Below are 22,816 nucleotides of genomic sequence, written 5' to 3'. Positions count from 1 at the left end.
CCTCTCCTACCTCCTCCGACTCCAGGCACAAGTTGCCTCCACTATCCCTGATCAGCCCTACCCTCACTCTGGCCATCCTCTTGTTCCTCACATAAGTGTAGAACGCCTTGGGATTTTCCTTAATCCTACCCGCCAAGACTTTTTCATGTCCCCTTCTAGCTCTCCTAAGTCCATTCTTCAGTTCCTTCCTGGCTACCTTGTAACCCTCTAGAGCCCTGTCTGATCCTTGCTTCCTCAACCTTAAGTAAGCTTCCTTCTTCCTCTTGACTAGCTGTTCCACTGTATCTGTAATGTTGTTGTGTGTCCCAGTGCTGTGGCTGTACTGTACCCCTAATGTTGTCGTGTGTCCCAGTGCTGTGACTGTACTGTACCCCTGATGTTGTCGTGTGTCCCAGCGCTGTGACTGTACTGTACCCCTAATGTTGTCGTGTGTCCCAGTGCTGTGACTGTACTGTACCCCTGATGTTGTCGTGTGTCCCAGTGCTGTGACTGTACTGTACCCCTAATGTTGTCGTGTGTCCCAGCGCTGTGACTGTACTGTACCCCTAATGTTGTCGTGTGTCCCAGTGCTGTGACTGTACTGTACCCCTAATGTTGTCGTGTGTCCCAGCGCTGTGACTGTACTGTACCCCTAATGTTGTCGTGTGCCCCAGTGCTGTGACACTGGGTTGCGCTCCGGGTTGAGGCACTGCAGTGCGGGCCGATGCCGCAGGGGGCGGTGGTGTGCTGCTGCTGACGTCAGGCGACGCTCTGTCCGCTCTATCTCGGTCTCTCCGGCCCCGCTCTCTCCGCCATGGCCCGCACCGAGCAGATTCTCGTCCTCGAGCCGCCCAACGAGCTGAAATTTAAAGGTGAGCGGCGGGACAGCGGCATTGGGACCCTCAGCACTAACCTGAGTGTGTAGCCACCTATGTTCGGACACCCTTCAAAATCAAGCAGGGGTTTAGTCAGAGGGTTCAGGCCGCAGCCGGAGAGCCTCAGCTCGGCCTCGATGGAGTGGGAAGGGGACCGGGACGTTCCCGGCCTCTCCTGACTGGAATCGCGGGCGTTGCGGCGACTGAGGCTGGGGATCGAGAATGGATTCGGTGTAGTGATTGGAACCGAGAGTGAGGCCCCAGCGCTGCAGCCAGTGCAGCCTCTGGAAGAGCCGGCGAGCCGGTTTGCAGAGGGCACCATCCCGGCTCAGGTGCACCGGGCCTCGGCTCCACATACACCGAACATCGCCCCCGTGCCCCCAGCCCCCACCCCCGTGCCTCCTCCCCTCCTGACTCCTCCCCCATTGCCCCCCCTCCCCCGTGACCCCGCTCCCCTCTCCCCCCCCCTATCCCCTCTCCCCCCCCCCCCGTGACCCCGCTCCCCTCTCCCCCCCCCTATCCCCTCTCCCCCCCCCCTATCCCCTCTCCCCCCCCCTATCCCCTCCCCCCCCCTATCCCCTCCCCCCCCCTATCCCCTCCCCCCCCTATCCCCTCCCCCCCCTATCCCCTCCCCCCATCCCCCCCCTATCCCCTCCCCCCATCCCCCCCCTATCCCCTCCCCCCATCCCCCCCCTATCCCCTCCCCCCATCCCCCCCCTATCCCCTCCCCCCATCCCCCCCCTATCCCCTCCCCCCATCCCCCCTCCCCTACTCCCTCCCCCCATCCCCCCTCCCCTACTCCCTCCCCTGCCCCCCCTCCCTCCCCTGCCCCTGGCTCCCCCTCCCCCCATCCCACCCCCCCTATCCCCTCATCCCACCCCCCCACCCCCCCATCCCCTCCCCCCCATCCCCTCCCCCCCATCCCCTCCCCCCTGCCCCCCTCCCTTACTCCCCCCCCCTTACTCCCCCCCGCCCCCCTCCCTTACTCCCCCCCGCCCCCTCCCTCCCCTCCCTCCCCCGCCCCCCTCCCTCCCCTGCCCCCCTCCCTCCCCTCCCTCCCCTGCCCCCCCCGCCCCCCTCCCTCCCCTGCCCCCCCCGCCCCCCTCCCTCCCCTGCCCCCCCCGCCCCCCTCCCTCCCCGCCCCCCTCCCTCCCCGCCCCCCTCCCTCCCCTGCCCCCCCCGCCCCCCTCCCTCCCCTGCCCCCCCGCCCCCCTCCCTCCCCTGCCCCCCCCTGCCCCCCTCCCTCCCCTGCCCCCCTCCCTCCCCTGCCCCCCCCTGCCCCCCTCCCTCCCCTGCCTCCCCCTGCCCCCCTCCCTCCCCTGCCTCCCCTGCCTCCCCTGCCCCCCCCACCCCTCCCCTCTCCCCTCTCCCCCTGACCCCTATTCATCATCTCCCCTCTATTCATCATCACTGATCCCAAACTTTGGAGATTAATCTGTTGTATAAATTTCAAGAGCCCTTTCCAAATGTTAATGCCTTGTAAATGTGTATCAGGTCACCATGTATAGTAAGGAGGTGTGAGACGTTGCTCAACACAGACAATTCTCTCATTGTGACAGAGATGTATCAGCAAAATATACTTAAAAAAGGTTGTCAGGGAATTGGCCATGAGCAGTTGCTTGCGAACCAGAGATGTTCCTATTTTATGCACTTGCATTGCACGTAGCCAACTGAGATAATTGTGGGAAAGCGAAGCTTAACAAAAGGCCACCTGTCTATTGTGTGGGAGCGAGAAAATGTCTTGTGACCCCAGACCACTGTGGTGGGCTTGTCCTTGGTGCTGCCTCTGATCAGATGCCATAACCAGCAGAAGCCCATTTTGGTGTTTCCGTTGATCACCTGCCAACGTTCCGGTGGCTGGACGGGACAATGCCTGAGGAAATTCCAGCTGAACCGCTGGCTGAAATGGGGAGCTCTTTGGTTGTGGTGTGCTGAGAGCCAAATTTACTTACACTCTGCTGATGGATCTGTTGCCTGACGTTGGGGTGCGGGAGTCGGGGGGGGGGGGTCACTTCAGAATCGCTATTGGATGAGTAGTCAGAGCAGCCATCAGTGTGTACACACCAATGTTAATGTCACAGTGAAACACAAACTGCTTCACTGCAACACTACAGTTGATGTGTAAGACACCTTTCAAGTACAGGTTTTGGTGAGGAAAATTGGAGTACAATCTGTCATAGCTCCTCCAGACACCCAGTAATTTGTGATTCAGGGCTTGAAGGGAGGCATCAGCGGCTGACCAATGTCCTTGGTCCACCAACAGATGTTAGCTTTTTTATTTATTTATTTATTTTTATTTAGAGATACAGCACTGAAACAGGCCCTTCGGCCCACCGAGTCTGTGCCGACCAACAACCACCCACTTTATACTAACCCTACAGTAATCCCATATGCCCTACCACCTACCTACACTAGGGGCAATTTATAACAGCCAATTTACCTATCACCTGCAAGTCTTTGGCGGTGGGAGGAAACCGGAGCACCCAGAGGAAACCCACGCAGACACAGGGAGAACTTGCAAACTCCACACAGACAGTACCCAGAATTGAACCCGGGTCCCTGGAGCTGTGAGGCTGCGGTGCTCGCCACTGTGCTGCTCCTTTTTTAATGTACAGTTTTTGTTGAAGACAAAGCTCTATTGTCATGATGTTCATTGGTTTATTTAATGTGCTGCGCATAGTTTGGGTTAGTGATTTATCAAGGTGTGGCATCTGAGCCTTAGTAACCGAGTGAGTTGAGCATGGTTTTGTTGACAATTTGTAAGGTAATTTTTAAATTTTCACTTTAAGAATTTTATAAAGAGTAGCTTTATTAAATGGCGCCTTTTAAGTTTGTGGAATGCTGAGGAGTTGGCGTGCTTCACGGTGCCAGTTGTAACTAGTCCGGGTTAGGGTTGTAGCCAGAGTCGTTATAGCTCTGTACTGCTGGCACACAGCAGCAGATGAATTGGGTTTCGACTGTCTTAGTGAGAAAGCACAACTTCAGAGAAAACTTTGCATAAATTGACGAGAAATATTGGCAGTCGTGGATCTTAAACTCCCCTTGCATTCGCTTGCAGCTTTACGCTGGTATGGGAACGCACATGAACAGCAGTTAACTGCTATTGGATTCTTCATGATTTTTCTCCATTTCACTGGGGTAACTTTCCCTTGACAGATGGCTCCTTCATTGCTGCTAATATTTCAGTGCAGGGTTATGACAGGTTTGTGAAACTCTCACGTAATGTCCACTGGAAATAAAAAAAAATACCCAGTTGTGCTCCAAGCATTTTCCTTCCAAACTTGGATTGTGTCTGAAAAGAGCATTTTAAATAGTACAGCACTTGGGTTGTCAGTAGTGGTGGGGTTGTTAGGAGTATTACAGGAAAGATATGTCCCACAATATTAAACTGTCATGGCGTAAATGTTTTCCCCTATAGCTGCCAACGCGCTAAATAAGTCTGGGACAACTGGGACGAACTAGCGAGTCTAGCGATGCCATTGCTAAACTCTGGCCTCAAAGCACTTATAATTTTGGTCTGTATGTCGGAGGCTCAAAGAACCACATTGTATGATTAAATGTTGTGCTCAACAAGCTATGAATTATTAGGAAGGCATCAAAGTTAGGCCTGATTGTTATCCTGTTCTCACCTAGCTGCTGACACCTTTCCACTATGTAGGAAGTGGGGAAGATGAGTTGTTTCTTTCCTCCCTTACCCAAAGCATGCTGAAGCCAGTTGTAGCATTCCAGTCACTGCCCCCAGCTGAGAGCATCTCACTCAACAGACTAGGGACTGATTGTGGGCCTTTTGCTCTGCTTGTCTTGGTGTCACTCTGGGTGGTGCACCTGATCCTAGTTTGAACTCTATCTCATGATGTGGGTTAAGTGCTGCTGAACAATGAGAGAGAGAGTCTGCTTCCAATACATGGCAGCTTTATTGAAAGGACTCCTCCAAGCCAAGATATTCTCCGAGCTGGAAACTGCATTTGGAATCCTGAAATTGTATGTTAAGCACATTTGTTAAAACTGTTAACCCTCTCTCACCAACTGAGTTCATCTGCAAGACAGCGCTTAAACAGCTCATGCTAGCAGCAGGGCTTAGGTTCAGTTTGTCACCTCATTGAGGCAGCTAGAATTGGCATGAGCTTGGACGTCGTCATGGACTTTATTGCAGTCTGGTAGGACCCTGTTGTATTGGTGTACAAGTTCAGTCTCCTCTGCTGACTAATTCCAGCAGGACCAGGGTCTATTAGAATAAGCACCTTCAAATGACGAGAGTTTCCACTCTATATTGAGGGACTTTAACTTGTAATTGATTTTTTTGCAATTAATTTTCATCACTTTTGTCTTCAGATTGCTTGGCTCTTTGGGTTGTTGTTCCTCTCCCCAACCCGCTCTCTCTGTAGCAAGGACTATTGCAAGCTCATGCTGACTTTCCTCTGTGCTTAATGATTGGCATCAGCATGGCAGCCGGTGCCATTGCTTGCTACGTATCTGTGCTGACCTGGCTGAGGTTTCTCTTGTGAGTGGGAGGCCTCTGCTCATCCTACCACACTGGAACACCACCATCACTGTGGCATCGTGCCAATGAACATCTTGAGTTTAACAATGAGCTCACTGTCCGAATTGTACTCGCTTAGCTTGGTTATTCATTCCAAATTGTAAAGCAGAAGATTTAAAAGGCATAGTATGCCACACTGAAGGTTCATAAGCAGAGCAATTTAACCAAACAAAATTCTTTTAAGTGATCCCTGAAAGGTTTCTAGGTGTTGATATATGGTTCCCATTCACTGCAAATAGCTGTGGCTGAGTATGTTGAGGATTTATACCGTGTGATGGGGTTATTGTATTAAAGGTGTTCTATCAGACATATTGTGCAATACTGCTTATATATTGAGTTAACTTCACTTGATCCACATTTTAATTTCAAAGGATTATTCAAGTTTCAAGGGATGTTAATTTAATATTATGGGATCTATGTTTTAATTTGGTTTTCCTGGTTTTTATCACAATCTTTTATCCAAGCATTTTTTTAAAACTATTGTAATTTAACTATCACAATCATTGCTGCTACTGGTGTTGTGATGTTGAAAAGGAAAAATGTCAGCCTGGTTTCAGTGAGTCAGTGCAGCAGGTTATTTTTTAAAGCATTTTTGTTTTTCTCTCATAGCTGCTTGTTATTGTTCAGCTGTCTCTAGATTTCTTACAATTTCCTATTCATCAAATTCCTCAATGTGCATCTTCTTCCAAGCAGGAGAAGGGCTCTGGGCTGTGGACTCCTCCTTGATCTCTCTCTCCATGTTTTAAGCAGGAGAGAAGGCTTCAAAGGCTTTGGACCCCTCTCTAAGTTCACTGTTCATCTTCTATCTGGGAGATCGAGACTTTTTATATGATGGACCTCTCCCTTAGGTCCTGCATATATTCCAAGTGGGGAAATGGGGCTGTTGAGGTTATGGATCCCTCCCTGAGCTCACTCTACATTATCCAACACACAGAGAGCCTCTTAGGCTTTGAACTTCTGAACTAACTTCCCTACTCCACTTGGAATAGTGGATTGTTCTGAACCTAAGCTCCCAACAGAGGCAAATGGTTAGAATCTTAAATGTCTTTAACTGCCTGATGTATTACAATGGGTTGACTTGGCATCTGAGCTATTCAGGTGGAAGACTCAGTAGCTTTCCCCAACCCTCCCCTTGGGGTAAGTGACTCCATGACTCTCCATTCCAAATTCATCCATGTCCTGAAGTAGATGCATTGCAAAGATCCCACTGTTCTGCATCAACAGTATGCCCTAGTGCATGGGGGCATCCGCAAGCAAAGCTGCTAATTTGTGCTTTCTTATTTAGATTATCGATGATTGTGACAATCCTGTGAATTCTGCAAATGTCACAGGTGTAAGAGCAAAACTTGTGCAGAGCTACCCAAATGAATTGGACACAAGTTGAGGTACAGATCAACCATGTCTCATTGAATGGGGGAATAGGCTCGTGGGGCTGAATGGCTTACTCATGTTCCAGTGTTCCTACCTACGTTCACAGAGAAGTGTTCAGACAGTGCCGATACACACACTGTCCTCCCTCCACCTTCCCGACGGGAAGTATTGAAATGACAGTGACTGCATAAAACTGCTTGGATCAATTTAAGGTTGGGTTCTAGTAATGAGATTTACAGTGAATATGTAAGCATTGCAAACAGGAAGAAAAAAAAGGGGCATCTGTTCTCCATGAATAGTGTTCAGACAGCTGAAAGTGATGTCCAGAGTGATTTAGGGGCACTTGAATAATTTTCAGACTTTTCTGAAAGACCTCTGCAAATACAGACATACACCTATGGATCCCTCTCCCATCCTCTGAAAGTTTGTGCTAGCTGTCCAAAGGAGAACAGTGTAAGAAAAGTTTAATAAGTGACAACAGAAATAAGATGCTAGTAAGGCAGGAAACATGGAATAATACAAGAAGTGCAGAATTCAGAAATGCCAAGACATTGAGGTGCCAAGTACACAGCCCCAAATGGCAGCCTTCATAGGTCCCCAAACACCTGCAAGTACTAGCTTTTTTCTTTGTGGGTCAGTGGAGGAGGCCACACACAGATTTTAAAGCCATTAACTTCCATCTCTCAAAGTGCCAATTGTAATACATCTTGGTGCTGTAATTTAGTATTTATCCAGTGGAGTAACAGTGCTAAGAACAAGTCACGAGATTCAAAGAGGACAAACTAGTGAATAAGAAGTGTACGGATAACTAGTTGTCTGAACTTTGTGGGCTGCATTGCGTGGCTCGTTGCCATAGGTAGATCACTGCTGCAGGGGTGCTCAGTTGGCATCTTTTGAGCCTATATATTTTGCATTAATTATGTTCTATGAACTATTTACTGCTTGGTGTACAATCGGGGCTGGTTGCATTGTGTTTCACTTTTATGGAAAGTAAAGATTTTCTTTCCATTATGAGCGTGTTTTTTTAAATGAAATCTTGTGCGCTGCTTAGTCGATTTTCTTCCCTGCCCCAGCCCAAAATGTTCACCGTAAATTCAGTGGCCTGGATTTTGTGGTCAGCGACGAAGCTCTCACCGCTGACCTCGCAAAAGGCAATCCACAAATATCTACCGATTTCAGTGGCATAGTTTTCCCCTTTTCAGGCAGCGTTTAAATCTGGTGCCAAGTCAAGGGGATGTCTTGGTGTGCTGCAGCACTGATTTCAGCAAGCAGATAAGTAGCCAAGCATATTGAAGTATTCAGCCAGAGCAAACCAAGAAGTTAAAAGTGCTTAATATCCTTCACTTTAATTTACATTTTCAGAAAGCAAAATAAATGAATGGATTAAGATAGAAGACAAAATAAAGATGAACTTTTAAAAAAAAAAGTGAAATTTTTAACATTATGAAGACATTTGATAGTCCACAAAAAAAATTACCTTCTTGGGGCCCAGTGAGGCTGTTTAGCAGTAATTATTAACTTGGTATGCTGTTTAAAAACCTAGCTACACCTTATTCAATAAAGTGTGACTTTTTCAAAGGTTTTTACAGCAAGACAGCAGCATAAGAGTGGAAGTTCTCGACTATTCATAGATTTCCCATTGATTGCATTCTGGGGGTGTCTCAACAGTGCATAATCTGGAGAAGCAAAGAATCACTGACAGCAGTTTCTGGCTTACTGTGTTAAGCAGCACATGTGCAGGCTGCAGAACTTGTTTTCAGTTTCAGTGGCATAACGACAGTAAATGCTGACAGTTTTGCTGTCATTACCATCGTAGAAAGTGACCCATTATATTTGAAGAACGTTTAACACATTAAATGCAATATTTTTATCTCGAACGATTGGTTGTTTTAGGTAAACTTTGCAAAATGGATGTTTTAAGCTGATTCTTTTCTTTTGAAAAGATCAATAAGTAACACTCATACAATGTACAAATGAATTTTAAAGCCACAATTTATTTATAAAGCCCAGGATCCCATATCCTTGTTGCAGGTATAGCTTGCTGGCTGCAAGACAGTAGGGGTAAAGGTTAGCTATTCAGAACAGCAGAAGTTGTTAAGTGGGATCCCACAAGGATCAGTGCTGGGACCACTGTTCTAGAGGCTATAATCTGGAACAAAAATTGTCACTTGGAAAAACATGTTAATAAATGACAGCCAAAATGGATTTGGTAAAAGCAAATAATATGTAATAAGTTTTATTGAGTTCACTAAAATAGGGTTGATGAAGGTAGTGCATTTGATGTAGATGTGGACTTTCAGAAGGCTTTTGATAAAGTGCCACGTAATAGCTTTGTTAACAAAATTGGAGTTTATGGGATTAGAGGGACATTAGCTGTGTGGCTATGAAATTGGCTAAGAGACAGATGACAGTGAGTAGTAATGAATGTTTGCTCATCAGACTAGAAGGTTCCATATGGTGGTGTTCCCCCCGGGGTCGGTATAAGGACTACTGCACTTTTTGATATATATATATATAAATGGCCTGGACCTGGATATATAGGGCATAATTTAAAAGTTTGCAGATGAGACAAAGCTTGGAAATGTAGCAAACAATGAGAACAGTAACAAGCTTCAGGAGGATCTAGAGCATGGCCGGTGAAATTGAATGCAGAGAAGTGATGCATTTTGGAAAGAAAAATGAAAGGCAGTATAAACTAAATGGTAAATCTTAAAGGGGATGCAGGAATGAAGGACCTGGGGGTTCACTTAAGCAAATCTTTGAAGATGGCAGGACAAGTTGATAAGTCTGTTATAAATGTCTTATGGGATGTTCTTGGCTTTATCAACAGAGGCATAGAGCACAACATCAAGGAAGTTATGCTGAACCTTTATAAAACACTGGTTAGGCCTCAGGCAGAGTATTGTGTCCCATTCTGGACACCACACTTTAGGAATGCTGTCAAAGATTGGAGAGGGGGCAGCAGAGATTTACCAGAATGGCATCAGGAATTAAATACTAAAGTTATGTGGAGAGATTAGAGAAATTGGAACTGTTCTCTTCAGAGGTGAGAAAGTTAATCGGAGATTTAATAAAGGTTCTCAAGGATATGCGGTGTTATGACAGTGTTACGACCAAGGTGGGAGGAGTGTTAATTCAGTCCCACTTCTCCACGGGTCACAGCATATCAGTAAATTTTTCCCACTTACTGAAATAGCTAATTAGATACTCTTTGTCCCTGAAAAAAACACACCAACCAGTTTCTTTAATCAACAACAAAATTAACTGTTTATTATAAAACCAAGTCTTAACCAAAAATGATGTAAAAACTATATATGAATTGAAATATTAAAGCTCCTTATTTTCCCTAGCCCTCATGCACATAAATGGAAAAACAGGTTAACCAGGAAAGAAAAGGATTTTTGTTTACAGCTGTATCTTCCTGGGTCTTGGTTCTTGCAGGGAATTGCAGCAGTTTTGTCTGTCTCCTTTGCAATGTAAGATACAGTGTTGCAAACCAGGCGATCATCTTAAGCTGAAAGGATGACAGCTGGCTGCTTGTCTTTAAAAGAAATATATAAATTCAGATGTCTAGTCAGTGGATTAAAGAAAATCATCATACAAGAAAACATATTGGTGTAACAGTACTCAACGACTGAGCATCCAAAGCGCTCTCGGGTCAATCCAAAGATTCACAACCCTTTGAGTGAAGAAATTTCTCCTCATCTTGTTTTCTAGGGGCTGAATTGCCTACTCCTGCTCCTAGTTCTTATGTTCTAAGTGGCCGATCACTTATTCTGAGGCTGTGACCCCATGTTCTGGAGACCCCAGCCAGGGAAAGCATCTATTCTGTCAAGCCCCTAAGAATTTGCTATGTTTCAATAAGATCAACGCTCATTCTTCTAAACTTATAGGTCTGATCTATTCAGTCACTCCCCATGGGACAGTGCCCTCATTCCAGGTGTCAGACTAGTCCACCTTTGTTGCACTACCTCAAGGCAAATATATCCTTCCTTTGGTAAGGAGACTAAACTGTACACAGTCCTCCAGGTGTGGTCGCAGCAATGCCCTATGTAATTGTATTCATACATCTTTACTCTTGTACTCCAAGCCCTTTGTAGTAAAGGATAAAATACCATTCACTTTTCTAATTGCTTGCTGTACCTGCATGCTAGCTTCCCATGATTCATGTGCAAGGACACCCAGATCTCTCTCACTACCAACATTTCCCAGTCTTGTCATTTAAAGATAATGGTATAGCTCTATATTTTTTTTAAAACTACCATAATTGAAGATTTTCTCTTATGGAAAGGAGGTACTGATTGTTGTATTATTTTGGGCTTTAGACTAATACAAACAGTTGAGAGGCTGGTATAGAGGTTGAACACAGAGCTTTATTGGGAGGTGGCTTCTTCTGCTTACACGTGCTACTGACTAAGCAATATGGCTGCAACATTTGATATTACATCACTTCCTGTGATGTGCGATTTGCATAAACATATATTCAAATGATTGTACTTATTCTATCATATTATCTTAACATACTAACCAATGCACTATCACAAGTGGTATGTGGAGGACCATTCATGGGACCTCCTTGACATGTGGCTGCAGTAATGGGAGTTGAGGTTGGGGTTTCACTGGATGGTCCTGAATAAGGGACAGAGGTTTCTGAGGGCTTTGTGCAGTTTCCACCACAGTCAGGAAGTTTGATCTGGCACTTTTGAAGGTGAGCATAGTGAAGTGGTGGATCATAGCTTGCGAGAGCAAACAGCTCTTAAAGCTATAATGAAAGCAAATTGCTGCGGATGCTGGAAATATGAAATAAAAACAGAAAGTTCAGTTTGTTTCTACTGTGCCTACCCACTGTTCATGTTTGTGCTTGTGGCTGTTCAGTTTTCAGTCCATTAACACCCTATCTGTACTAATACTTTGTCTTTCAGCACACCGTTAACACATTGTTTGCCTTAGTTCCATGACCTTCTGGTCAGCTATTCTGTGACTTTGTCCTGTCAGTACCTTTTTTGTTATCTCTTGCCCCACCCCCTGCTTTACTTGCTTAAAATCTTTTACATTTCTTATATCTACCAGTTCTGAGGAAGGGTCACTGACCTGAAACGTTAACTCTGCTTCTCTCTCCACAGATGCTGCCAGACCTGCTGAGTTTTTCCAGCACTTTCTGTTTTTATTTCTTAAAGCTATAACCTGTTTAATGGCACCTTGCTTCAAAGTACTGCTTTCCACGCACCAATGTATCTTGCACAGCTCATTTAAAAGACAGACAGACTTGCATTTCTATTGGCGCATTTCATGACCTCTGGGTACAAAAGCACTTTTCTTTGAAGTGTCATTACTGTTGTAATGTAGGAAACACTGCAGCCAATTTGCACACAGCAAGTCCCCACATACATAATGACCAGAAAATCTGTTCTGGGTGTTCGTTGAGGGATAAATATTGGCCAAGACATAGGGGAAAAACTCCCTGCACTTCTTGGAACAGAGCCATGGGATCTTTTATATCCTCAGAGCCTTGGTTTAGCATCTCATCTGGAAGACAACATCTGCGACAGTGCAGCAATCTCAGTAGTGCACTGGATTGTCAGCCTGGATTATGTGCTCAGGACTCTGGTGTGAGACTTGAATCCACAACCTTCTGACTCAAAGGTGAGAGTACTACCTGTTGAACCACAGTTGATACTGCAGGGTAGGTATGCCAGCACTTGGCGTATCTTGTAAGGTTAACAACATGGCACTGGTGAACCTTCAGCATAAGATTTTTTAATAAACGGCAACTCTAATATGGCAAATGAAATTACACAGAAGTCCAGGTTATCCTTGCTCTACCCACCCCAGCCGTAGTTCAGTAGCGAAAGGTGCGACTTGCTGTAACATTGTGCCGTACTGACCAGGGCCTGTGTTCTATCTTGGTCTCAGCTGACACAGCAATTAAGGCTCCAGTTGTCCTCACTGAGCTAGAGTTCCTATACCCTATGCAGTTAGCTTTGCTGGAAAGTGCTTGTGTGATGCCAGATAAGGACGAGATCAGGATGCTTGTCTGTGAGACCTTCCACAGTTGAATAGCCTTCCCAGCAATCTCTTTCCTAGCCTATGTGCAGAAAATGGGCAAACTATAGCAGGCTGATCCTACCCCAATGTCCTGAAGAAGGGCTGAGAGAAAAATAACTGAGACTGAAGGATGCAATAAAAACAAAGTGCTGGAAATACTCAGCAGGTCTGACAGCATCTGTGGAGAGAGAAGCAGAGTTAATGCTTCAGGCCAGTGACCTTTCTTCAGAACTGAAAGATGTAAGCCTGGGTTACTTTTTGATGAAGTAACAGAGAAGGTTGATGAAGAGAATGTAGTGGATGTTGTCTATATGGATTTTAAGAAAGCATTTGATAAAGTACCGCATAAAAGACTGGTTAACAAGATTGAGAATCATGGAATAGGAGGGTTAGTGTCAAGTTGGAGAACAAAAAAATTGGCTTAAGAATGGAAAACAGTGAGTCATGGTAAATGTTTGATTTTCAGACTGGAGGATGGTAGACACTGGTGTTCCCCAAGGGTCAGTGCCAGGATCACTGCTTTTTTTGATATAAATGACTTGAATGTTGGAATGGAGAGTCGTCGTTGTCTTCTTTGACCTCCTTGTCTCGAGAGACAATGGGTAAGCGCCTGGAGGTGGTCAGTGGTTTGTGGAGCAATGCCTGGAGTGGCTATAAAGGCCATTTCTAGAGTGACAGACTCTTCCACAGCTGCTGCAGATAAAATTGGTTGTCGGGGCTGTTACACAGTTGGCTCTCCCCTTGCGCTTCAGTCTTTTTTCCTGCCAACTGCTAAGTCTCTTCGACTCACCACACTTTAGCCCCGCCTTTATGGCTGTCCGCCAGCTCTGGCGATCACTGGCAACTGACTCCCACGACTTGTGATCAGTGTCACAGGACTTCATGTCATGTTTGCAGACGTCTTTAAAGCGGAGACATGGACGGCCGGTGGGTCTGATAACAGTGGCGAGCTCGCTGTACAATGTGTCCTTGGAGATCCTGCCATCTTCCATGCGGCTCACATGGCCAAGTCATCTCAAGCGCCGCTGGCTCAATAGGGTGTATGTGCTGGGGATGTCGGCCGCCTCGGGGACTTCTGTGTTGGAGATACGGTCCTGCCAAGGATTCTCCGGAGGCAGTGAAGATGGAATGAATTGAGACGTCGCTCATGGCTGACATACGCTGTCCATGCCTTGCTGCCATAGAGCAAGGTACTGAGGACACAGGCTTGATACCCTCAGACTTTTGTGTTCCGTGTCAGTGTGCCATTTTCCCACACTCTCTTGGCCAGTCTGGACATAGCAGTGGAAGCCTTTCCCATGCGCTTGTTGATTTCTGCATCGAGAGACAGGTTACTGGTGATAGTTGAGCCTAGGTAGGTGAACTCTTGAACCACTTCCAGAGCGTGGTCGCCGATATTGATGGATGGAGCATTTCTGACATCCTGTCCCATGATATTCGTTTTCTTGAGGCTGATGATTAGGCCAAATTCGTTGTAGGCAGCCGCAATCCTGTCGATGAGTCTCTGCAGACATTCTTCAGTGTGAGATGTTAAAGCAGCATCGTCAGCAAAGAGGAGTTCCCTGATGAGAACTTTCCGTACTTTGGTCTTCGCTCTTAGACGGGCAAGGTTGAACAACCTGCCCCCTCCTGATCTTGTGTGGAGGAAAATTCCTTCTTCTGAAGACTTGAACGCATGTGAGAGCAGCAGGGAGAAGAAGGTCCCAAACAGTGAAGCTGCAAGAACACAGCCCTGTTTCACGCCACTCAGGATAAGAAAGGGGTCTGATGAGGTGCCGCTATGCTGAATTGTGCCTTTCGTATTGTCATGGAATGAGGTGATGATACTTAGGAGCTTTGGTGGACATCCGATCTTTTCTAGTAGTCTGAAGAGACCACGTCTGCTGACAAGGTGAAAGGCTTTGGTGAGATCGATGAAAGCAATGTAGAGGGGCATCTGTTGTTCGCGGCATTTCTCCTGTAGTTGACGAAGGGAGAACAGCATGTCAATGGTCGATCTCTGTGCTCAAAAGCCACACTGTGCGTCAGGGTTGACATGCTCAGCCAGCTTCTGGAGCCTGTTTAAAGTGACTCGAGTGAAGACTTTCCCCACTATGCTGAGCAGGGAGATTCCACGGTAGTTGTTGCAGTCACCGCGGTCACCCTTGTTCTTCTAGAGAGTGATGATATTGACATCGCGTATGTCCTGTGGTACTGCTCCCTCGTCCCAGTACAGGCAAAGCAGTTCGTAGAGTGCTGAAAGTATAGCAGGCTTGGCACTCTTGATTATTTCAGGGGTAATGCTGTCCTTCCCAGGGGCTTTTCCGCTGGCTAGAGAATCAATGGCATCACTGAGTTCCGATTTTGTTGGCTGTACGTCCAGCTCATTCATGACTGGCAGAGACTGGGCTACATTGAGGGCGGTATCAGTGACAACATTTTCATTGGTGTACAGTTCTAGGTAGTGCTCCACCCAGCGGTCCATTTGCTTGCGTTGGTCAGTGATTGTGTCCCCTGATTTAGATTTGAGGGGGGCGATCTTCTTGATGGCCCAAAAGCTCTCTTAATGCCATCATACATTCCTCTGATGTTTCCGGTGTCGGAGGCCAGCTGAATATGACTGCATAGGTGTTGCCAGTAGTCATTTGCGCAGCGCCTGGCTGTTCTTTGTGCAGCGCTTCTGGCTGCTTTAAGTGCTGCAGATGTTAACTCGCTGAGGGCTTTCTTGTAGTTTAACAGTGCAATGCGCTTAGCGGCTATAACAGGTTCCAGCTCTTCAAAGTGAGATTGAAACCAGTCTGCATTCTGCTTCACATGTTTGCCTTAGATGGTCATAGCCGAGTCATAGAATGGCGTCTCTGATGTGGGCCCACTTGGTCTCTGCATCCCCTGTGGGAGTGTTTTGAAGGGCTTTTTCAAGTAAAGTTTCAAAATTTGCTGATACCAAATTTGGAGGAGTGGCAAACAGCGAAGATGATACCAATTAACTGCAACAGGACATAGTTAGGCTCACAGAATGGGCAGACAAGTGACAGATGGATTTTAATACAGAGGTGTTTGAGTTAATGAATTTTGGCAGAATGGATAGGGAGAGGCTATATAGACTTAATGGCAGTTCTAAAAAGTGTACAGGAAAAGAGGTACCTGGAATGTGCATACATCTTTGAAGGTGGCAGGACATATTGAGAGTGGCCAGCAAAGCATATGGTATCTTGGGCTTCATAAATAGAGATATTGAGTACAAAAGCAGGGAAGTTATGCTGAACCTTTACAAAGCTACAAAGAATATTGTGTCCAGTTCTAGTCATCACTCTTTAGGATGGATATGAGGGTCTTTGAGAAGGTGCAGAGGACATCTACCAGAATTGATCTGCTGGTTGGCAACCTTCCATCTATGAAAGATGATAGACACGTAGCAAACAATCCATTTAGGTGGGGTGTTTTCTCTTGGTGCACCTTTGCTGATGGCTGTGAAGGCCAGTCCTTGAGCGGCAGGTTCTGCCACAAGTGTTGCACGTTAAGCGCCAAGTGATGCTGTACGTTGTTTTGTGACATTGGTGCCTGTTGCCAAGCTGCTGTAGCAACTGGTCAACATGTTAGTGCACACCAGTCCACAGAATGTGTCGCGCTTTCCCTCTTTCGCAAGTTAGTGACTCCCAGGTGCGATAGTCAACATTTAGGGCCTTCATGTTACGCTTGCAGGCATCCTTGAAGTGGAGTTCTGGACGCCCCGCTGGTCATCTGGCCCTGGCTGAATGGATCCAGGGATGAGGGATTTTTGCTACAAGGTTAGATTGGAGAATCTGGGGTTGCTCTCCTTAGAGCAAAGGAGGTTGAGCAGAGATATTTCTTAGAGGTGTATCAGCTTCTGACAGGTTTAGATAAGCTAGACAAAGAAAAGTTGTTCCCATTAGCTGATGGTACAAGGATATGGAGACACAGATTTAAGGTTCTAGGCAAAAGATACTGGGGGCGGCACAGTGGTTGGCACTGCAGCCTCACAGCTCCAGCGACCCGGGTTCAGTTCTGGGTACTGCCTGTGCGGAGTTTGCAAGTTCTCCCTGTGACCTCGTGGGTTTCCGCCGGGTGCTCCAGTTTCTTTCCACAGCCAAAGACCTGCAGGTTGATAGGTAAATTGGCTATTGTAAATTGCCCCTAGTGTAGGTAAGTGGTCGGAGAATGGTGGGGATGTGGTAGGGAGTATGGGATTAATGTAGGATTAGTATAAATGGGTGGTTGTTGGTCGGCACAGACTCGGTGGGCCGAACGGCCTGTTTCAGTGCTGTATCTCAAAATTAAAAAAAAATAAAAATAAGAGGATGTGAGGAAGAACATTTTTACGCAGCAAGTGGTAATGACCTGGAACTCGCTGCATATGAGTGTGGTGGAAGTGGAGACAATCAGCGATTTCAGAAGGAGATTGGATGGATGCTTGAGGGAAATAAACTTGCAGGGCTATGGGGATAGAGCTGGGGAATGGGACTAACTGGATTGCTCTATGGAGTGCTGGCTTGGACTGGATGGGCTGAATGGCCTCCTGTGCTATAATGACTGTTTTACCTGGCTTATTGAGTCAGATAGGTACATAGTACGTCATGGATATGTCAAGATAAGGTGCGTTGTGCCGTTTCAGACTTTGTCTGGGGATGGGGCAAAAAGTAACTGATCTGTTTTCAGAATCAACGTCTGCATGGAAACAGCAGAGAGATCAAAGAAAGTGTAGTTTATTTTAGAAGCTTGTGAAGTGGGAAAGAGTAGTGTTGTCAGAAGACCTGTTTGGTGTACTGGAACTGATACTTGGTAGGAAAAATCCAACTTAAGCTAATCCTTTGTTCTGGATTCATCACCAGTTATTCCCATCACTGCCACCAACCCTGAGAGACCTATCATCAACAGTATGAACTCTTGGCTGTCCAGTATCCAATGAGTTGGAACTTCCTACAGTTTGGAGTTGATCACACTGATCAACATTTAGAGTCATAGAGTCGTACAGCATAGAAACAGGCCCTTCAGCCCACCACATCCATGCCGACTATAATGCCTATCTATACTAATCCCACCTGCCTGCATTAATTCCATATCCCTCTATGCCTTGCTCATTCAAGTACCTGTCCAGATACATTTCTGTTGCTGCTGTAATGATGTGCTGATGTAATAAACCACCTGACTGCTCGCACGGACTGAGCTGTAAGATGCACAACCTTGCATTATGGCCTGTTGCCAATATCACAATCGTCCACATCCTATACATTGCCCACTTATATCCCTTCTCCATGTCATTGACCACTCAAGCCTTCATTCATAATTTCACCTTGAGGATCGATTTCTCTAACGCTGGCCTGTATACTTAAACTTCAGCTCTTCCAAAAGTCTTTGTTCCCCAAAGAGTAGATTTAAAGATCCTCACTTTAAAGGCTCTCTACAACCTTAGCAACCCTATTTTAATGGTCCTCTCCAGCAGTGTGTCCAAGCTTGGACTTCTGAACTCAGATTAGTGGTTGGTCTCTGTTCCATCACCTAAGGCCAGTCTTTGAGCCATGATGCCCAGGCCCTTTGGAACACTTCCAAAGCTGCCACTCTTTACTACCTTTCAAAGGCCTCCAGAATACCTATCTCTGGTCATGCCTTCTATCTTCCTCCAATCTCAAATTCCATATTTGCTAAGTGTTTCCTCTCACAAGTGACATGCTCAAATACATTTTGTTTTTTCTGAAGAGTACAGTACAATTGCAGGTGATCCTTCATCTTGAGTTGTATGACTCTAAATGCTGTCCGGTCCAAAATCCAGGTTTGGAAGGACGAGATCTGTTGTGTTTCTGCCATTTTTTTGGCACTGATAATTTCAGGTGCTCTCCACGGCTGATGTCCCTGAAAGTCTGGACCATTAATAGGCATTACGAAAAGATGATGTAAAGCAAATGCAGCGTGTGTTTTGATGTCAGTTTCCTTAGGATGATTCCACAAATTCAGATATTTAGGTCAAAATATGCAAAAGACTCAAACACAGGCCAATGACCATATTCTAAGTATATTCCTCGCTGGAAAATGGTTTAGCATGGAAGGAGTGCAAAGGAAAGCATTAGGAAGACTTCAGTTTTTTATCGCACCTTTTGCAACCTCAGGGAATCCCACAGTGCTTTACAGTCAATGTAGAACTTTGAGGTGCAGTCACTGTTGTAATGTTTAATTAAACTGTAGCTTCCCAAAGTTTCTCTGGCCTATTGTAGTGAAGAGTGTGTGCATACACCATACAGCGCAGGAAGTAAAGGCCTGCTACCCGACCCGAAGCCGACCGAACCTGACGACGTGTTGGGTTCGGGTCAGGTCGCTCTTCCGGGGTCCGGCTTTTGGGCTCGGGTCGGGCTGGGTCCGTGTTGGGGACACACAGCAAGAAGTGTTAAAAGTAAAAACCTTACCTGAGCTGGGAGTCCAGAACGTCAAAGAGGGAAATTCTGAGTCTGCGCAGTGAATGAGTGAGCATCTCTATAATGCCATCACGCTCATGCTGCAGTTTCCTGCAGATCGGGAGTCGCAAGGTAGGTAAAGGGAATGTTCCAGTGGTCAGGTTGGGCTTGGGTCGGGTCGGGCGCGGGAAAAAAATGGAGGGACTCTGGCCAGGTCGGGCTCAGGTCCGATGTGGTTCCGTTGGGTTCGGGTCGGGTTTTTTTCGTGAGCTGAGCAGGTCTTTAGCAGGAAGGCCTGAGGTTTGACCTCCAGTCTAAAGCCTCATTCAGGTATAAAATTAAAACCCGTCCCAGGCCCGACCCGACCGCAGCCAACCCGAACCTGACTTGGGCCCGAGTCCTTTAATTTTTTTTCGCACCCAACCCGAATATCGCTCATCCGTTCCGGCAGCAGGCTATTCCTGCAGATGGAGTTGTCGGAATCATGGGTAAGCCTGATCCCTTGACTTCCCAGAAGCAGCACTGCCCAGCCCGAATGCTGGACTCGGAATGTAGACTCGACCCGAACCCAACACGTAGTCGGGTCTCATCTGGTTCGGGTCGGGTAGCCTGGCTTTACTCTAACACAACAAAAACAAGAAATGCTGGATTCACTCAGCAGGTCTGGCAGCATCTGTGGAAAGAGAAGCAGAGTTAACGTTTCGGGTCAGTGACCCTTCTTCGGAACTTTACTCTGGCTTTACTCTAGTTTGTGTTAATAGAGCTACAGTTTTTTTGTTGTTCGCAAGATGTGGCTGGAACTAGCCATGCTGCAATTGTTGCATATCCCTACTGCTCTGAGATAGTAGTGATGAATTCCTCCTTGAACCGCTGAGGTCCTTGTGGAGTTTTGAGGTAGGAAATTTTAGTGTTTTAATTTAGCCATGAGATGCTATGCCGATATACATCAAAGTCAAGACAGTGTGACTTGGAGGTGATGGTATTCTGTTTGAATTTTTCTTGGTGGTAAAAGCTGCAGAGCTGGGAGTTGACACAGTATAGTTATCTTCACTCCTGGACTAGGAAAGGAAAGAAATCAGCCAGGGTTCCCACTCCTAATCACCATCTAGTGACTCCTGGAAAGTGCTTGCATGTGGTTGTTGGGTGAAGATGGGATTAAACTTGGCTGTGATCCAACCTCCCCCATCTCGCAATCAAATTGTTCCCTACACACACACCTTGCAGCTCAATGATGTGCAGTTTGGGGGTGGGTGGTGTAGGAGGCCTACCGTTATCAACAGGGTGTCTCAGCATAACTCAGCAGCTTGCAAAGGAAAAGTAGCAGAAAGGGAAAAAAATTGGGAAACCAAAAATAAACAAGGCTGCTCATGGAGCCTTTTATTGAATGTTAGTGAAGAGGAGGGTAGCTATAAGCCCAGCATGTGAGCATTACCTTCTCAGCATATCGTAATTGCTTCTAAAGGAGTATTTGTGGTTACGTTACTAGTCTAGTAATAGAGAGGCCTACACTAATAACTGGCAGTTTAAGAATTTAAATTCAGTTTTTTAAAAATCTAGGTGAAATAAGGTGGTATCAGTAAAAGTGACCATGAATCTGGTTGTTGTAAAAACCCAACTTGATCGCTATGTCCTTTAGGGAAGGAAACTTGCCACCCTTAACCTGGTCTGGTCTAAATGGGTCTGCTCCAGAAAGTCAGTTTGTGAAAGGTAGTACTGGAGCCCATCTTTACTCAGTATTCCACTTATTTACAGAGTAAAACATTACAAGCATACACCTAACTCAACCACCCCACAGTTTCAATAAGTGTCTCTATATGTACTTGTGAAATCCCAATTAATGCCCTCCACCTGCATATAATTAAACACAATTGATATATGATTAACATAAATTTGGCATCAGTCCCACATCAATGTAGTTGACTCTTAACTACCCTTGACAATAAATGCTGGCCTTGCCTGTGATACCACATGCTAAAAATGAAAAAAAAAAGTGGGGTAATACAGCCATATAACTTGTAATCTGTTTTTTTTCTCTTCAGCAACCAAGCTGCTTCTTGCAGATTTTGCAGGGTTTCCTACAGCTTTCTAGTCCTGTGTACACTGCAAATAATGTGTAGTGATGAGGTTTAACGTGTCTGTAGATTTCTCCAAATATTTTTAGACATTCATATAAATTTACAAAAAAAGGAAAGCTTATGTTTATACAACACATCTTTCAGGCACATCACAGTGTAATCAAAATGAACTAATTTTCAAGTGTATTCACTGTTATTTAGGTAACTGTGTCACACAGCAAAATCCTGCAAGCACCAATGAGAAGAATGACCAGTTAATCTATTTTCCTTATTAATTGAGGGAGAAATGTTGGCCAGGACACCGAGAACTCCTTGCTCTTCTTCGAATAGTGCCGTGGGATTTCTAACATCCACCTGAACCACCGGAGCAGGCAGATAGGATCTCAGTTTAATTGTTTCATCTGAAGGACGAATTTAACTTGCTTTTAGTGAGATCCATTTTGTATGTATTTTATACTGAAAACTTCCTCTGGAGGGATGTATTGGAGGTGGAAGAAAGCAGTTCTGAGGAGCAACCTGGACAGCTTGGTGAGTGTGTAGGTTACTTGAGGCAGTGTTTTAGTTATATGAATTTGAAACCTATAGCTACAGTGGTTTTTTTAATACTTTTAGTGTTCCAATAGAGAATTCCCAGTCAGTTAAGTTGAGAATTTTCTATTCCTTTACAAAATCTGTTATCTTATTTTAAAATAATTAGCCGATTTACAATGTCATTGTTCAAAATAACTTGGAGAATTCAGTGTTTATATAGGATATAGGAATGTCATGCCATGTAAGGCACAATATTTTTCTGCGAAGGTGGATTTCATTGGGTCTGTTCCCATTAAGGCCGCAAATCAAAAATGTTTGAAATGCAAAGCTGCATATTAGCATGTATAAAGAGAAAAGATAGATTTCTGTTTCAGGTATAACCCCTCATCAGAAGGTTGATGGGTAAATTGGCCATTATAAATTGTCACTAGTATAGGTAGATGGTAGGGAAATATAGGGACAGGTGGGGATGTTTGGTAGGAATATGGGATTAGTATAAATGGGTGGTTGATGTTCGGCACAGACTCGGTGGGCCGAAGGGCCTGTTTCAGTGCTGTATCTCTAATCTAATCTAAACTCAAAATTTAAGGATAAGCAAGCTGCATAGCATTGTTAAAGCAAAGAAAATGAGGGGGTTGGAGTAGGGATTAGCAGTAAATACTCCATTTGCTAATGGGGTGAATGAGCCTAGTGGATACTTAATAGAAAATCGGGGAACCATTAGATAATGTAAAAGACCATCTCAATGAGGCATTGAAAAGGCAAGTCATTCAACCTGGTAACTTTTGTTTGTTGGTGATTCTTTTTTCCTCTTCCCCTGTCTTATTTCAATCTTAGTAAGGGGCTTAGACATCCTTCCGTTTTCAGTTCTAAGGATAATACCCTAAGTGTTAATCTGTTGTTTCTCTTGACAAATACCGAGTGTTTCCAGTGTTTTCAGCTTTTGTTTTGGATTTCCAGCAATTTTAGTGTTGCATTTTATTTGTAACATTTGTTTGCTCTTTGGTGAGGGATGTT

The 22,816-nt window shown here is 45.6% G+C and overlaps 1 protein-coding gene across 1 annotated transcript in view; it reads left to right on the top strand.

The window, feature by feature from the left end:
- Positions 1–716: 716 nt before the first annotated feature.
- The window catches only part of vapb (VAMP (vesicle-associated membrane protein)-associated protein B and C), a 114,143-nt gene continuing 92,043 nt past the window's right edge, over positions 717–22,816 (top strand). The window contains exon 1 of the mRNA XM_068048054.1: positions 717–851. Within this exon, the coding sequence (XP_067904155.1) occupies positions 794–851 (58 nt within the window). The 5' untranslated portion in view covers positions 717–793. The remainder of the gene's footprint in view (positions 852–22,816) is intronic.

Source organism: Heterodontus francisci, chromosome 16 (genome assembly GCF_036365525.1).
Source record: "Heterodontus francisci isolate sHetFra1 chromosome 16, sHetFra1.hap1, whole genome shotgun sequence".
Classification (NCBI taxonomy): domain Eukaryota; kingdom Metazoa; phylum Chordata; class Chondrichthyes; order Heterodontiformes; family Heterodontidae; genus Heterodontus; species Heterodontus francisci.
This window is presented reverse-complemented; position numbering and strand designations above follow the sequence as displayed.